General features: G+C 42.0%; 1 protein-coding gene across 1 annotated transcript in view; it reads right to left on the reverse strand.

Moving 5' to 3' along the window:
- The window catches only part of GUCY1A2 (guanylate cyclase 1 soluble subunit alpha 2), a 380,482-nt gene that overhangs the window by 177,482 nt on the left and 184,391 nt on the right, over positions 1 to 18,609 (reverse strand). The window contains exon 5 of the mRNA XM_019523782.1: positions 10,478 to 10,963. Within this exon, the coding sequence (XP_019379327.1) occupies positions 10,478 to 10,963 (486 nt within the window). The remainder of the gene's footprint in view (positions 1 to 10,477; positions 10,964 to 18,609) is intronic.

Below are 18,609 nucleotides of genomic sequence, written 5' to 3' on the forward strand. Positions count from 1 at the left end.
CCGTATGAGATCAGCCAACCTCGAAGAGAAGACACGCTTGCCCTTAGGGGAGAGATGAAGCCCATCCCGCCCCAGCAATCCACCCTTCCGGAAGCATGGGTCGTTGTCTAGGAACCCAAGGCCTGCCTGGCGGCACCAGCTGCGTAAGCGCTGGTTGACCTCGCCAATGCAGGCCTCGTGCCTCCATCCCCGCCCACTCACCGGAAGGAGAGAGGAAAACACAATAAACAACCCTGTTCCCAAAGTGCAAACTATTTACAAAAGTCTCAGACTTTTGTTCCTAGAGTGGGGGGCTGGTGCCCAGCACTGTGGCCTTGGGCCATTCTCCTGTGGGCCCGGGGGCCATGGTAATAGCAGCAGGCTCATTCTCACTGGCAGGCAGATCTCCCTATGCCTGCCTGAGTCCAGGGCAAGTGTCCCCCTGTGGTGCCACACCCACCACCTCTGCCTCTATGACCATATGGGCCTTGGGGCAAGTGGCAGGGCTGAGTCCAGGTGAGTGACAGGGGGCCTGGGGCAGGGGCTGCTGTGACCAAAAGGCACTGGAGGGTCTCCTCCCAGGGTGAGGCAGGGCCAGCTGCAGGGCGGTGGGTGGGACCCAGGGGCCCTGCAGGGCCCTAGACAGGGGCCAACAGTAGAGGGCAAGTACACAGTCACCAGGCCCAGGAGGGTGTCCAGGGCCTGGCAGTGAGCATCTGTGGTCTCCAATGCCAGAGCCTGGAGGCCTACCCACTGCCAGAGCAGCTCCATGCACTCCCACTCCTGGGCCTCCAGCCATGCCCAGTGCTCCTGCTGGGGCCAGGCTTGTGCCTCCTCCTGGACAATCTCCTGGGCAATGTCCTCCTGCCACCAGGCCAGCTCCCATGCCTTCTCCCATGCTTTCTGTGCCTGCTCCCATGCCTCCCACTCCATGGCCACCTCCACCAGCCGCTGGAGCATGAGAGTCTGATTCTGTGTGTGCTGCTGGCACAGGTGGCACATGCAGAGGGCTCCAGTAGTGGGCAGTGGTGACCCAGAGCCTGCATTCCCACTGGGGATGATGGCCCTTCCCCTCCTCCAGATGTTGGCCCTACAGAGGCAAGAGACAGAGGCCTTTTTGATGCAACAGTTTGCAACATTTCAGAGATTAAAATGCTTTGCGTCAGGGGCTGTGCACTGCCTGGCCTCAGATCAGAGATCGGCTGTGCATGGATGCCCAGGCACTGTGGTAAGCCTAGCCAGGCAACCCTGAGCCCAGAGGGCTGCCAACCGAGTGCCCTGTGCCCGCTTGCTCCCCCAGGGCCAGCAGCCCACTGGGTGCTGGCCGCAGGCAACACAACGCCCCTTTCCCCTTCCCAGGGTGGGACAACTGCTGCCGTGGCTCCAGGCCACACTCTTCTGCACTGCTGCCCAGCCCATAGGACCCAGGATCAGGCTGCATGGGATTCCTGGTCAACTGAGATGAGGGACTGGCCATACCACTGCCCTCCCCGCTAGGAGCCTCTCCAGGGATGTGCCCCAGGCTGGCCTCCCCCTACGCTGCTGCTGCACCCAAAGCATGCCCCCGCTACATGTGCCCTGGGCAGTGTGCAATGATTTGTTCGTACAGGCTGAGGGGGGCCTGACCCACTACGCCCTGATGCTGCTTTTCCTCATGGTACTCCAGGCATACCTGTGCTCCTGGCTTAGGACCCTGAGCTACAATGGCATAGGGGGCAAACCCAGGCTGCCCTGAAACCTCCACTGCCACATGAAGGGCTACCTGCCCCATGCTACCGCAGAGGGCATCACTGCTGGCATCGACAATTGACACCTTCCTCAGTGTGTGAGGGCCATGTCCACGCAGCTGTGTGGATGTGGGCTGCTCAATAAAGTTCTGAACTCTCCCACCTCTCTGTGTGAGTTCTGGGAAGGCTTGTGCTGATTATCTGATGGCAAGGGTGGGGAGAGGAGTTGCCTGCATGGCATAGAAGGGATGCTTGTATGGCTGTGGTGGGGGAGGATGGGGATGGCCTTGCACAGCTGCTGCGGTGGTTAGGCTCATGCTGTTCATGCAAAGCAGCGAGGGGAGGGTGGAGGCTTGCCTATAAAGTAGTGGCAATGGGGGACTTGCAAGGCAGTGGCAGCAGGGTTGAATTTGCACTGCTCTCATGGCTCAGGGGCATGTGCTGTTTGCACTGCAAAGGGGCTGCATACAGCGGGGTCCCAGGAGCCTGCAAGATATGCAGCCCCTGTGGCATGTAGCCCTCACAGTGGCTAGCTAAGGATCTATGCCTGATGTGGCATGGAGTCCCAACCACTCTGAAATTGCACAGCCCTGTTATATACTACTAAGTGACTGCAACTTTTCAGAGTAGGCTTTGAGAATAAAGCTGTTTGACTACCTATAAGATTCTTTTTCTGTTTCTATCTAAGATCACACCTTTCTCTACTTCTCTTCTTCAATTTTTCCCCAATTTTTCAGCTTGGTAAAAGCCAAGAGCTACTTTTTAGGGTTTCTCTGCAATGCTGTTTTTACTACTGCTGGATTCAGCTTTTGCAAACAGACTGCATAAGGTGAATTTGAGGAGGACAACTGTTTGGTTAACAGAAAATTACTCCCAGGTGAGCAGGAACAGATTCCAAGTGTCAATCTACCGGAGTTAAGAAATCTATTCATCCAGTAAAGCTTCTTCTTTTCCAAAACTGTCTTTACTACAAACCACATTTCCATCCCCAAGAGCCTAATTATGAAGCAATTGCTCTTACCAGGCCTAAGGGCATAATTTTTAGAGAGTTTAATGATGCTGCATGCTGGCAAATTCAGGAGTATTTTTCAGGAAAGCTCTTATTCGAACTTCTTTCTATGGCACCTACTTAGTAGTCTACTACAAATCTCTCAGTACCTGATATAAAGAAAAAGTCTGATGCTTTGATCCAAAGATAGCTACTTACTTCAGCAAAGGTAAAGGGACAACTAATTCATAATATGTAAGCATAGAGAAGAGCATCTTATCATTTTTCAATAGTAAAAACAAAGATATACTATAAAGGTTTACAATTTATTGACTGTCAAATTAGGTTTGCACAGTATAATCCTGGAATGAAATTTGTGGGCTACATATGGCTTATCTCTTTCTGCTCGCAGTTTCTGTTGGTATTGCTGAAATGGTAAATAAATAACTATATATGTGAAGAATAATAACTCCCTGACACAGTACCTTGAAAATCATTTGGTTAGTGTCAGATAGGCAATGAGTAAAGAGTTGCTCATCAATTCACTGAGCACAGAATTCTCTACAGAGAAAAGCTCTAGCAAGTTGAAACAAAACAACTCCCCCTTAATTCTGTGAAGTTTAATGTGTGTAAGTTAAGGCACGTAACTTGTGCAAATCTTCTCATTCAGAAGCTAAGTGGCCTTCATTTATTGTCGCTTAATCCTCTACTTCTGAACAAGAGTGTCTACCTCATGCTTTAATACCTGTAATTTTCCAACATTAAACTTCATACCCTTAGTTTATCTGCCTTAATTTCCCTGAATGTCCCTGTATGACACTTTAGGGAACCTCTGTGGGGGAATCTATATACAATTTATTAATTATAGCTATTATCTTATGAAATTATGAATCTTATGAAATGATTATCTCATGAAATGATTATCTCATGAAATTACTGCACCATTAAAGGCTTCACTGCATACTGAGTCATCCAGGACTATGTTGCTTATCTTCCAGACCAGAAACAATTCAGTGTAGTTTAAATGCTGATGTTTCCTATTCAAGTACAGAGGCCTTTAAATACTGGGATGGCCATATCCTAGATGAAATACATTTCCTACTCTCTCTCTGAGGGGTTGGGGTTTTGAGAGTTGAGGAAGGAGGAGGAAGATAAAGACTTTATGTTTTGGGAAAGAATCTACATTTGGGAGAGGTTCCTGAACTCCTTAGAGGACTCTAACCTAAACTCAAGGAATGCTCAAGAGTAGTGAAGAGATTAAAGTCAGAAAATGAATTCAGGGATACTGTCATATTTTTCTTAGATCCCTTTTCTTTTTTGGTTCTAGGTAAAATAAAAAGCAAGTGTTTATTGAAATGTTCAGAAAGTCTGTATGCCAACAACAGCAATCACATAACCCTGAGGAGGTGAGCTATAAATCCAGGGTGCCCTAAGTTTGGAGCTCTGGGAAAGGGTGTACCTAAAGTAATGAGAAGACTGTGAGGTCACCATAGGTACTGATGACCAACACAACTGGACTATGAGGTACCCTTGCCATGACGGGGCAACAGACAATAACCTAGACCCAGGAAATGTGTCATTGTGAAGTTAAGGGGAGACCCAAATTTGTAATATGCTCAAACCCACGACTACATAAGCCTAGAGTGGTAGAACACAAATACAACATCAGCAACCCACTGTGGGAAGCTCTACTAGTGCCATCAAATATATGTAGGGGAAACCTAAGTAAATGGAAAGTTTATTTCGTGTTCTGATTCAAAATTCAATTGGCTTTAATAGTTATGCAGAAATCAGTTAAAAACATAGGCTAGATTCCTTTTACATTCTTAGGCCCTAAGCTTTACCTAGTCATCTTTTAAAGAAAAATATTAAAATATTATATTTGGTACATACATAGTGCCACCCCAGGAGGGAGGCCTGCATTTTCATCTTCATTTTGCAATGGATAAATTGAATCCAAGATAAGTTAAATGGTTTGCTTGTCACCATCCAATAGCATAAAATTGTGGCTTCTCGTCTGCTCTTTTAATAATCAAAGATCCTTCCAGTTAAACATATTTAGATCAAATCTTAGGAAAAAAATTACTAACCATAAGAACAACAGGAAAATAGAAGCAGCTGTTTAAGGATGTTACGGGACCTTCTTCCTCAGAAGTTTTCAAAAGGGGCTAGAAAGGCATCCATCTAAGAAATTTAGGATCTTTCATCTGTGCAAGGGCCTTAGCTATATGACTCTCAAGGCCCCTTCCAGCCTTATAAGTCTATACTAGGTTTTAGCTCTATACCAGTTAAATGGTTCATGCTATGTGGTAGATGCCCTTCACTCAGAAAATAGGAAAGTGGTATCTGCAACATAAAAGCAGCAACCTCCGGTATTCAGTATTTGCTAAAGAGCCACCAACCTCAACACCCAGCTGAGGGGATATGAGGAAGAGATGAAAAGAAAGAAAAGTATAGGAGTACTCTAAATAGTGACGATATATTGGTCTACATCTGTCAAGAAAATGTGCAATAGTTTACAACTCATAACTTAATAAATGGAAAGCCTGAGAAAGCGTTGGAGCTCATGACTGGCAGTAAGTGAATCATGGGAATCATTAGTTAACACAGAACCTGGAAGCTGGGCTATATAATGTAGTCCTGCACTCCACCAACAATCAGCACCTGGCTTAAAGGAGTCTCTTGGGATTGTCTAATTTCCCTTCAACTGAAGTTAATACCTACATGCACAACCTTGCAAGAGAGATGATACACATTAAAGAGAGTGCTTACAGTTAGGCTCCTAACAGTCATATTCAACCTTGAAATGAGTGAGTTAATTTTTCAGTCTGCCATACATCACCTAGTCACAACTGCAGGACTAAGGTGGCTATTCGACTCCTTGCAAACCTCCCACAGAAGTGACAACTAAGTCTGTATAAAGAGTTGACCATAGAGGATACAGATGAGACAATAAAGCAAAACTCAATTAACTATCGCAGTGAGAAATATGATGCAGAGGGAGTAAGAAACTCAATGCCAGGATCAGTGTCCAAAACATTGGAAGAGCTGGTAAAGGAGTCCAATGAGCATTGTTATTCTGGCATAGAACTGTTATTTTGTCAAGAACTATGAAGCAAAAGAAATACAAATAGACATTTAAATCACAGCTGAGGACTACAGGATCCACATGCAACTTATGAGATATTAAAAAGTCTGGATCGCCATCAAGAAAGGAGTTGCATGCCTAAAGTGCGACTTAAGGAGAATTCAGGTAACTCAATCCAAGTGATCAATCAACAAAAACCTCACCAAATTGCTTAAGTGCCCAAGATCCAAATTTCTCCATGAACTCCATCGTGACCTCATGCATGTAAACTTTGAAGCCCTTTATTGCTGCACATTTCTCTGTTAAATGGGCACAACTGAAAAATATTTACTTTGCTGGGGTGCTGTGAAGATCCCCCACTGTGTTGTGGTCTAGCACAATCAAGACATGCCAGTACTGTATCTATGGCCAACATCACACAAAAGTGATATGGACAGCCCACCTTTCACTACTGAGTCTAAATGACTAGGTACCATTTATAGCTAGGTAAAAACCCAGAGCAACTTTTGCCATGAGACTAAAGCAAATGCCAGTCACACCAAAGAGTTCAAAGCAAAGACTCAACTTCCTTAACTACTTTGCCATAACGGCCAACTGTTGTGAAAAAGTCATTAATTATTGCAAAGCACTTTTTGATATTTGGATTGAATGCTTGAAAAATGAAAGCTAAAACTATTATTCAGTTATTTTCTCTTCTTTAGTCCAAGTTCAGAAATACCATCTTCCAGTGCAACTCTTAATCCAAAATACTTTAAAAGTAAAGCTGAGTGAATAATTCATAACAGTAATCCATCTGATGAATTTGCCTCATTTTCTGTTTACAAACAAATATCAGTTTTCCTTAAATGTGCTATTCAGAAGTACTTGCCAAAATATTTTTTGAAAATTATTCTTGATCTATGTTTCTACACAAGCAAATTTTAAAATTGTTCTAGTTTGATTATACATAACCATCATATGGCATACCCTGGGCTAGATGAGCATAATATTTAGAATCTGGCTTTTGGCACATATCCTGGTAAGTACAAATCTGAAATTTACTTTCTGTAAAACAACTGCTAAACTGTAAAAAATTAATAATTTATGTTATGGCAAACTTTCTTGTCAGTAAACCCACGCTCTAGAATATCTGTTGGGAATGTAAAGACAGTAATAGTGGATGTTTATTTAAAATTTTAAATAAATATTTAACAGACTTTTGATTTTATTTTTAGTACTTATTTTTTTCTGCATGTAAAAATTTTATCTGGTCCATCTCAATTTATTATGTTACTTCATTAGAGAGAATAATGCTTACTTTTAACTACTATTTAATAATATTTCACTATGTAAAGTAGCTCAAGGTTAGGCATACAGCACTAAATCATCATGTAACTTATGTAATATTCATGATTCTGAGCTTCCTTAGCGGTCAAAGCCATAATAATATGATTGTTCCTTTTTATTTTTCTTGCAGGGCTCAGCCAGCCAACCTTCAAAATTAATGCCAGACCAGACTGTTTGATATCTTGGATTTGCTCATCTCATAAAACCATAGACTTCAGCAAAGAATATCTCAAAGTAAGAAACTAAAATTCATAATCCCGGAGAATACAAAATACATATACATGGCACATATGGTATGTCACCCAGGGTCATATGATATTGCTTTTGACAATGGGTCAGAAGCTCATAGATTCCACGTTTCACACCTGAATTTGGGTTCATAGGAACAAAGGACCAGGAACGATTTCCTGGGCCATCTAGTCCATTCCCAACCTGTAGTGCAGCAACCAGATAGGTTACTAGTCTATGATATAAAAAAAAAAAGGTTATTTCCAGTTGTTGCTGCCTCAGTAATCCAGTGCCACTTTTTAAACGGTGGGAGTGGATAATAACTCTCCTGTTAGCCCTCTGTAAGCATATGCTTAGTTGTTTTACTGAACCAGGTCTCTCATGTCCAAGCCTGCATGACCGCTATTGCCAAGATGTTACTTTCAGGTGATCAAATTTAACTCTATTATATCAAGCATTCCTAAGCTTTTTCATAATGTTGCATACAACTTAACAGATGGCCTCCCAAAACATCTCTTCTCCCGCATGGGACTGCTCCCTCTATAATAGCTATATCACCACTGGGCAACCACAGCAATTGCTTAACTTTAGGAATGGAATTAATATTTTAAATAACTTTTCATGGGATATAACAGATGAAAAATAAAAGGATAAAAATTGCCATGTGACAAGTCAGCCCTCTGCACATCACCAGCAAATGCTCTGCAGACCATGGACCACAATTTGAAAACTGCTGATATAATTTATGTATCAGATAGAAAAGAGAGCTCATCATAAAATTCTTCAATGACTGTAATTTCTTTGATTAGCAGAGCACTATTGGTACCAATTCATTATTTTATAAAGAATGTTGCCATAACCTCCATATGAAATATAATTTATAAAAATAATCATATACCACAAGCAAAATATTTTCTCCATGGATTCTACAGGGTAGTTTCACAGATGAATGTTATTCATCAGAGATCATGTTTTCCTATTTGGAATGGAAATATAAAAACAAATTTACCTAAAGTAGTAGGCCAAATACATCTTTGGCAGAAATGAGTGCAACTCCACATGAGCTATAAAGCAATGCACTTTAAAATGCTGGGTTGCAGGGAGCTGGCATTTTAAAGTGCCTTGCTCTGCACATCTCTCAGGAGCTGAAGAGCAAGACATTTAATGGGCTTGGTTGCAGGGAGCCACAGGGCTCCCACCAAACCAGTATTTTAAAGGCTGCAAAACATGGCACAGGGGTTGTAAGGTTCCCAATGAGAGGGAGTCCCTCAGCTCCCCACGTGGGGAAACTTGCAACCCAGTCCCCCAGCAGCCTATTTTCAGCATTGGGGCAGAGACATACGCTGTGGAATATCTTTGTGGCTGGCTTGCCACTTTATCGAGCCGTAAATCAGCTAAAAGTGGGGCACTGTTACTATTTATAGCATGATTGACACATTTATGACATCACAGATGTAATGTGTGCCTGGAGCCTATGAACACTGGACTAGATTGTGCCCAGCTAATACACTGATACAGAGTGGACTAGGAGTCTTTAATAGATAGTTTTACATACAAACTGGGAAACGCTCTATGATTTCTAACTGATGTGGTCTTTGTTCCAAAAATAGAAGTATCATGACTGTTATTTGGTGCCTCTACTCCTGTTCTGAAAAGTTTGTTTTGTTTTGGAGTAGTTTTTGTTTTCTGAATCCTACACTATAAGTGGCTGAATGAAAACTTTGTGGGAAATCGCTTTTCGTAACCCATACATCTAGCATCTCCTATGCCAAAATAGTAGGATGCTCTCCTTGCTATCTTTTACTTTGTTTCATCTTGCATTATAGCATAGTTTCCTGACAAATAAAATGGATTGAAAGTCAGTGCACAGATCTCATTCCTGACAGGGATTAGATTTATGTCAGTGGAGGCCAACCTTTCTGCCAAATATACCATAAATTAACTGTGCACCCTCCCTGAGTGCCACTCCGATCCTGCCTGATCTGCTGCTCTGCTTTGTTTTTACTCTGTGTCCAGTCCTCCTTTCCGAAACTGCTGCTCAGCTTTCTACTCTCTACCCTATCTGCTGCAGTGCTGCCTGTCTCCTTCCCAATCTTCCATATACCACACAGAGAATCTGCTCATGCCACTTGTGGGCCACCTTGATTTAAGTCATAGTTCAAGGCCTACTCAGGACTGTGGTTCAAGTTCAAAGATACTGATATCTCATAGACTGCTCTCATTAAATGTTGGGTCTAGTGATGGGCATCATATTTGACTGACAAGCCATAGATTTATGAATCCCTGAGTGAAGGCAACCTCCCAAGACTAGCTGCTGTCATGAGCTTTCCAGCAGTTTGTCACACCTGAATCAGAACCAGCAAAATGTCTCTTTCATTTTAAACATATCTGGGCAGAAAAACTACAGGTGGAGTTTGGTAGCCACAGATTAGAATACACACGCTTCAGATTTGAAAGAACTCAGATACAAATACCAACAAGTTAGAACTTATTAACAAATTTAATTAAAAATAAAAATATTTGAGAGATTTTAACCTGTACTTTAGACAAATATTGTCCAGAATCACTTTGAGTGTAAATTGGCTTGTTTCCATTGGTTGCAATGAAGCTATGCTGATATAAATCAAGTGAAGCTCTACGCTTCTTTAGAAAGCAATAAAACATAAGGAAAAGTATTTTGATACTGTAAGATCACAGAAATGCCTGAAGGGAGTTGCATTTCAGGTGCTCCAAGCTCTCTTCTTCTGTGGGTGGGTTCTCCACCTAGACTTCATTACCCACAATGCCCTGCTACACAACTGCCATGATATGCCACTGTCTTTCATCAGTGCACTAGAGAGTGTCGCATTACAAGATATGTATTCCTAGACTGTGCCTAGCCCACAAAGGAAAATGTGACCATGAGTTATATACAAACTACAGCTCCCACCAAGCACCAGGTCAGCAGTTCTGAATCAAAGTATTTTGGTTTCAAACAGATATCATTTGGATTTTTATTTTCACCTCAAACCTCATTTTTTTCCAACAGAAATTTTCTGACCAATTCTACTGAAAAGGTGTGTGCAATTTAGGACATTATTTACCAGGGACATCTTTTTCTCTAAAGAAATGGCCTGTATAATTTATGAATCAAAGCATTACCTTGTAGATATCGAGGAATCCACACTGATGGTCGAATCGAGTATAGAGCTCATTCAGCATGCTGATCACCTGCATGGGTGTGCACTGGGCACAGATAGCTGTAAAGCCAACAATGTCTGAAAAGAGCATGGTGACATCATCAAACTTCCTGGCCTGAACTTGCTGCCCCTGCCATAATTGTTGAGCCACATTTTCTGGGAAAATGGAAATCAGAAGATCTACTGTCCTCTTTTTTTCCTCTTCCAGAGCTTGGTGTGTACATTCTAATGTGGCCTTCAATTTATCCATTCGTTTTTTCAAGCCATCTTGGGCCTTTGCCTGCTCCCCAACCAGTATGACATCACGGGTAGCATCGTGGATAGGTATGTCTGAAAGATGGAGGCCTCGGCCCATCAGTTCATCTAGCTTGTCCACACAAGGGGAACCCAAAAACAAAATGGAATTTGATTCAGGCACGTGGATCATTTGGCCTTTGATTTCCATCACCTGCAAAAAATAAAAATGGAGTTTCAAAAGTAAAGGTGAATTAATAAGTGTATATAAATCTCCCCCTTCATGCAGCAGACATATGGTGGCGATTAGTTAATACTTACTTCCCTTCCAGAGCTTTCTGTGTTCCTTAACTTAAGTAATAAACTGAAACTTTAGGCAACCTCCTAAGTTGGCTATTTTAAGTGTTTCTACCTGCACAAAGTGTAGTTCTTCCCTTTGGCTCAAATAAACCTTCAGCCTTTTATTCCCCTGAGTCATAGCAAATGACAGGTCACAGCAAATGACAGGCCCCTAACTCAGATAAGAGCCCTACCTCCTTGAGCTAAACTGTAATATTCTGTTACAATGAAACCCAAAACTGAGATGCTGGATCTAAATGCATCACATCAAAATGAGAAAAAAAACACCACAATATAACCTGCTTCTCAAGGTGGACATATTTAATGCTACTAGATTTTGCTTCTAAAATATACCTGGCCTGAAATACAAATTCCAGTGAAGCTATTTCTCTATTAACTAAATATAAATTATAATGAGCATTAAAAGAAATTAGAAGGGGAAAAAGAAAGTCATTTAAATATAACTTAGCGAGCCAATAAAACAGCTTCAGTTCTATTCAAAGAAACAATTACTGAGTCAGAAGAGGGCAAGCTGGAGAAGAGGCAAATAAGAGGACATGACAGAAGTATACCAAATAATAAATCATACAGAGAAGGTAAGTCCAGTGTTTCGATTTATACTATCAAATAATGCAAGAATAAAGAGCTATTCAGTGGAACTGAACGTAAACATCCTGTTAGAATTAATTTATTACAAGCCTATGTGGGATTCGCAAGACACTTGAATTGTACTTGCATAAAGAAAAAAATAATCAGGAAAGACAGAAGAGACAGGAGATTCTTAGGAAAGGTTGGATAGTTTCTGCAACTATTTATAGTCTATGGTTGAACCTTTCATTTTAATTAGGGGGTGAGATGTTGCTTGGACTGTTTTGGGCCAAAAGTCACCAGCATAAAAGTAATTCTTCACTGGCCTCCATGAATAAAGTTTTAGTCCATTATAACTGGAACTTTTTCTGGCAGTATACATGTAAAGGTAAAATACCAAAGAGCATCAACTCTCAGTTCTGTTTAAATGCTTAAGAATGTTCCCCAGATGTAGCACAGAGGCATGTTACCAGGATTTACACTTGTGTAACTGAGATAAAAATCAGGTTCTGTATACTTTGAGGAAGTTAGTAAAATTATATATTTATAAAAATTATATATATAAAACAACCATGCCAAACTGTGTACTTTTAGACAAGAAAATCACTAATTATGATAAATTGCATCTTTCACTGAATTTTCTACATTAGCATCTGCTTCAAATAAAGGGGCATTTATCAAGCTAATAATCATGACTGAAGTTTACAATCCACTAGGCTAGGCACAGACATTACATATAAATTGGTTTAGTGATCAGAAACTGGTTTAAACCTGTAACAGAACATAAGTTCAGTGCACATAAGCTAGTGTCAAAATGGCTGAAAGTTGTTTAAAATAAGTCTGGTTGAATGCAGTATCAGACTTAACTAATTTGAGTCAAACCAGTTTATGCAATGTCTGTCCCAGGCTCCTTCCTGGTTAAAGTTAAGTCAGATGCTTTGGTTTACCTGGACGGGGCAGGGTGGGGCTGGGATGTCTGCTCCAGAGAACAGGCTGGCCCCGCTCCTCTCTTCCCTACCCAGAGCTCCAGGGGAGACAACAGGCACAGCAGCACCTGCCTGGCTTCCCTCCCTGCTGGCTGTTCAAGCAGGGGTTCCCCCCTCCCACAGCACAGACCCCAGCCCCATGAACCCTAGGCATGTGGTATGCTGGGGGGGGAGGTGTCTGTGTGTGTTCCCAGTTTCACTGGGACAGGACAAAGGCAAACAGAACAGATTCCGCTTAGGGCTTTTTGGAACTAATGGACAGGTCAGATGGTAATGTCCCTCCATTCCTTTCTTGGAAAAAGCTATTTAAGAAGAGTTTGAACAAATGAGAGAGGCTTTTGTTTTGTTGATAGGCTGATAAACACTGTGGTTTTATCAGCCCCTTGCTGGTTTGCAACCCTGTCAGGTTTTCAGATAGTATGAAGAAGCAGGGAAAAGGAGATTGAAATACTCAGTATCACCAACAGATGCATGCACTGCACACCCCCGCTCTTTGCCTCTGAGTACTAGCCTGGGGCTAGGGTCTGGCAACACTCCCACCACTTGAGCAGCAAGCTGGGAAAAGCCTGGGACATTACAGGCAGCACGCCCCCCCAGAGCTCAGCCCTGCAGAAGGGCAGGGAGGGCTGTTCTGGTGCCCCCCGGCTTCTAGCCTAAGCCACTGCAGGCATGTGCCTGCATTTCTTCAGTCCAAAGGGAATGTCTGTGTGGATGAAAACTGGTTCAACATAGGCAGTTTAAACTAACCTGCAAAAATGGAATCAATTCAGGCTCAGGCTTTTTGAATATCTGTCCATAGCCCTCGTGCCCAAAAGCCACAGTCAGCATTGGAGTACTATTATCTAAGGTTGAAAACATGCACATAAAAGAGACAAGGCCAAGTTCAAGGAGGTTAAAATATAGACAAGCAAGGTATGGAAAAACAGATCATCGACATGCAAGCACAACAGTGAAGTTTCTGTTTATTTCCAGGTATGATGGCTGGGGTCACTCTCCAGGACCAAAAATGCTGGACCCGACACTCATGAAGGGGGACCCAAGAACCCCAGCACCACAGGGATCTTACCTGGGAGGGAGACAGAGACAGGGCTGAAGCTGCATGAGCCAGCGCTGCACTAGCTTTTCAGGAAGCTATCAATCAAACTGGGCAGCATCTGGCTGATGACATCAGCTGCAACCGCTGCCATGGGAGGTTTAAAAATCCTGGCAGAAGCTGGGTGTGGGGGGCGGGGAAGCTAGGAGGCAGGGCAACCTGGTAGAATGGATTTCTCCCCTCCCCTGCAACAGTCCCACCTGGAGTGAGCGGAGATGTCGTAAGGGGGCCATGCAGGACTCCCCAATGCCAGTGGGGGTTGGGCACTGCCCAGTGGACGTGGAAGGGCATGGCCATCTTTGAGCCTGCACAGGGCCTGGCAGACCCAGGTCTGGCACAAGGCCAAAGCCGAGCCAAGGATTAGGGGTGAGTGGCGGGCAGCCCCTGTAAACCTGCAGCACACATGGAAATCGATGGAGCAGTGGCCCACCGAGAGGCCATAAAAGCACAGAACCAAGAACTGGAATGGCGATGCCACGGCCCTGATGGCTGGTGAGTGGGCTAGGGAGTAGGGGAGGCGGAGCCCCAGGACCACCCACATCAACCCTATGAGTATTACCATCCCCGAGCAGGGTAGAAACACTACTGAACCCCTCCTTTCAATAACGGATCCATCAAGACATGGTGGGTGAGTTGGGGGCCTGGTCCAAGGAGTGGGAGAATACTCACAGCACCAACAAAGGGCATCACACCAGGTTTTCTTAACTTATACTTTTGCTGCTCAGAAACCACCCAAACCAAAACCACTGCACTCTGGTAATCTTTCTTTCATTCATCCAGCTGCCCAAGCAAACATGCCTCACTCCTGCTGCCAGTGCAACAATCTTCCACTTGCTCTACCACCTTAAAGCATTGATTCAGACAAAAATAAAATCTGAAACAGAAAACACAAAGCAACCAATCCATCTGTGTTAGTACTTATATCTTCTGGGTGGCCTGAGGCAAGTCACTTGGCCTTTATGCATCTCATGTGCCTCTATAGAATAGGAATTAATTATATCAAGCATTTTATAAAGTGTTTTGGATTCATGAATGAAAACCTCTATATTATTATTGATTGTATACACAAAGTATTATTGATCATAATCAATCAACATTTCTTTCAAACATATTATATTACATTACAGTCTCCTGTTCCAGTTACCTGAGTTGCCACAAAATCACACAGCTTTCTGTTATCACAAATGTCAGAAGTTTTCAGAAAACACTGACATATTTGTGCTTTTTTTTTTTATTAGAAGAATCATACTTGGAATACTACTCTATTTTCTAATGCATCAATGCTTGTATCATCTGACCCTGGAGTTCAATTTCGAACAGAAGCTGTTGATATTTTCAAATCACTACTTTAATCTTATATTACTGGTTCTAATAATCTGTTATCCCTTGATGATGGCGGGATTTATCATAAACCAGGCTACACTGGCCATCTCTACAGAAGCCCAAAGTACCAACAGGAACACAAAAGCAAAGCTGTACTGATACACATCAAGGAGAAAGATGCTTCCCCTACAGAGCAGAACAAGAAGCATCTTTCTCTGTGATGTGTATCAGTACAGCTTTACTTTTGCGCTCCTGTTACTATTTTGGGCTGCCAGCCGGGCCTGCTCTAACCTGACTCAATGTGCTGCAGTCCAGTTGCACATGCAGATGAATGCCTGGCAGCAATAAACTTGGGAGATTATTGCTGCACATTCATAGGCATGTGTAGACACACCCACTGTCTGTCAAGAGGAGACAGTTCCTACTTCCACTGTCGTCACGGGCATAGCTCTAATCTCCTTACTGCCCGCCTAGCACCCTAGCCATGGACCACAGACTCTTTGGTGCTCTCCCTGCCTGCTAAAGTGTGCCAAAGGGAATTTGGAGAAATTTCATGTAGAGCTTTCCAGGACAAGCTTCTCCTTTGCATATCCACCTGCTGTACACTTCTTGCCCCATCCCCGCAGTACATTGCTTTAAATCCTAAAGTGAATAAACTTAGGGTAGTCAAGATCTGCAGTCCTTTGATCTTACTAAAAAAATATTTTTTTTAAACAGCTCATTGTATATCCTTATTATTGTATTACTTAAGGAAAACATGGTGACTGAAGCATCTTCTGATGTATTGATGAAAGGGAGGACCTTCTCTCCTGTAAAACAGATATTCTGGAAAATTCAATTAAATGTACTAACCAAAACGCTGTACAGCTGATGGGAATTATACAGGACAGATATTGACAGATACCATTGAGGAAAAAAATTAGAACCAAATATCCTATGTCTTTAAGTAGGATTCACATAAACTATTATTTTCAGCCTTCCTATAAACAGAGCAGCTTGTGCTTTGATTTCAATGACTATACAAATTATCTTGCAACGTGATGACATCCTTGTCCTTTCTAGGAGAACTGGAGCAAAGTTATGGCACTGGGCCCCACTCTTGCAAATAGTTATACACGTGCTTAACGTTAACAAGCAGAGGCAATTCAATGAAATCAATGAGATTTCTTGTTTATTAAAGCTAAGCACTTGAATGTATTTATTTACAGGACTAGATTCTTGTGCTTGTGGAAAAAACACAAGTTATAAGTCAATCTGAATATATTTATACATTTGAAAGTAATAACTAATGTTATAGTTGACCAGATGAAAAAAATGCCACTGCAGACAGGATATCTGGGCTCAGGTTCAGCTTCAGATAGGTAAGTTGGATGCGTACGAGGGGCTTGCAAGATCTGGGTTTAGTTTCCTACTCCAGCATAGACTTCCTGTATGATGTTGGAAAAAATCACACAGGAAAGGATTTTCACAAGTATTTAGGGAGCTCAATGCTTAGTAAAAGTTTTAAAAGCACCTAAACAGGTAAGGTATCTAAATTTCATTGAAAAAGTCTCCCTGGGCCTCACCTTGCCATCTGCACTATGGAGATAATCCTAGTGCTGAAAATTGCATGTGGTGTCAGGACCCTAAAAGGGCAGCAGAAACTCAGCTTCTATTTACCCTAGCAGTCCAAAATACTTGTTAAGAGAAGCTGAGCAGATATAAACCAAGAAAACTCAAATCTTAATCTTAGTCCTGCTGCTGATTCAATTTATAACACTTAATAACATTTACCACAAAGAAGGTACCTGAGGATTAATTATGGAATGTCTGTATGGGTGCTTAATCTTAAAAAGTGATACCTAAAAAGCAAAATACTACACTTGGTCATCAGTCATTTATCTAGGCTTTTATTAAGTATTGCTTTAACAAGACAGAAAACTGCACTTTCATCTTTCACTAGTATTCACAGCTGACTCCTATAAAGAAATTAAATTAGTTATAGCAGTGAATAGTTTATATGTGGACTGCAGGGTTATGTATTACTGATTCTATTTCTTAGTATTTTCAGATGAAATATAATAGCTGGACACTTTCTGTATCTAAGGCTTTCTGGGTTTTATACTTGCATTTGTGCCAACAGCAGTAATGCTAAACTAGAAAGCAATTGCAATATATATCACTCACTAATATTAGCCTCTCTGATTTCTTACACACATCCAACAGCAAACTGATAAGTATCAGGGTAATGCTTCTTAAAATCAAATGCTTTTGACCATTGCTCTTGCAAGTTATAGCCCTGACAAATGCAATTTTGTAATATTTAAATAAAGCTCTGGGATAAAATAGGCAAAAGTGCATAAGTACCACAATCCCAAACCTAAACCCTTCAATGTTTTAAGAGTTTAAGTCCTATTTACAAACACATTTTCGGACCAAATATTTAATGCATTTAAGTGCCTAATCCCCATTTGAAGTCTGATAAAATGGATGGAATCTGATGGAATCCTAAATATCTTTAAGGATCTGGGCCAAGATGCCTAAGACACTTGATCTTAATCACCTAGGCACTTTTGAAAAAATATATCCTGCTATTTTCCTTAAACAACTGTATCAATTTAAAAAAAAACAATAAAGTATTTGTTTCTTTACTGTCTTTTATGGGCCCATTAGTCATAATGTATTAATATATCACTAATCCTGCCTCATTCAAATCTCATAATAACATATTCCACATGAATGTTAGCACCACTACAATCAATAAGGGTGATTATATGTCACATTGAAGTCCCTTTAAAGTAGCATAAAGGGGTCTTAAACATCTCCTTAACTATAAATAGTACATCATGAATAAAATGAAGATACAAAGAATTTTTCCAGCCCTCCACTAAATGGTCTGACTGATTTAAAGCTGCCCCATGATAATTGTGTATGTTGTCCTGGTTGTTGGCTTGTTTACTGTATAGAAATATTAGTTTACATCAATAGAGGGCTGTCTGGAACAACAGGTAGGAAGGAAAGAAAAGGAAAACACATCATTTAGAAAAACACAAGGACTGGCAGGAGACAATGCCAGAACTACTAGCACTGAGGATTTCACCTCCATGCTGTTCAACCTACAGAAGGTTTTTTTGGACCAAGGAAGGAAAAGATACATAACCAAAGAAGGGCAAAGCAGTATAATAAGGATACACTTGCACAGCAGAAATGTAGTGGAACCTGTTCAGGGGAACCAAAGACACAAAGGCCTTCTAAAGGTACATGCAGATGTTAAACTCAAATCTAGTTAGGTTGAACTAAGTGCCGAACTGTCCATACATGTGGGGAGGTTAGATTGGGCAAAAAAGGGCTGGGCTGGGCTGGTCTAACTTAGTTCACCCAAGAGAACTAAGATTGGGAATAGCCTATTCCAATCTACAGCACATCTGTACAAGTTTAGAGTGCAGCCACAGGGCTGGGAAAGCTGAGCTGCTTGCCCCAGCTCTAGGGCTCTGCTTTTCCTACCTCCTCCCACACTGACAGAGCTATTTTTAGTCTCTTGATGCCCCCATC

This window comes from Gavialis gangeticus, unplaced genomic scaffold (genome assembly GCF_001723915.1).
Source record: "Gavialis gangeticus isolate Ggan-Ray unplaced genomic scaffold, GavGan_comp1, whole genome shotgun sequence".
Taxonomy (NCBI): Eukaryota; Metazoa; Chordata; order Crocodylia; family Gavialidae; genus Gavialis; species Gavialis gangeticus.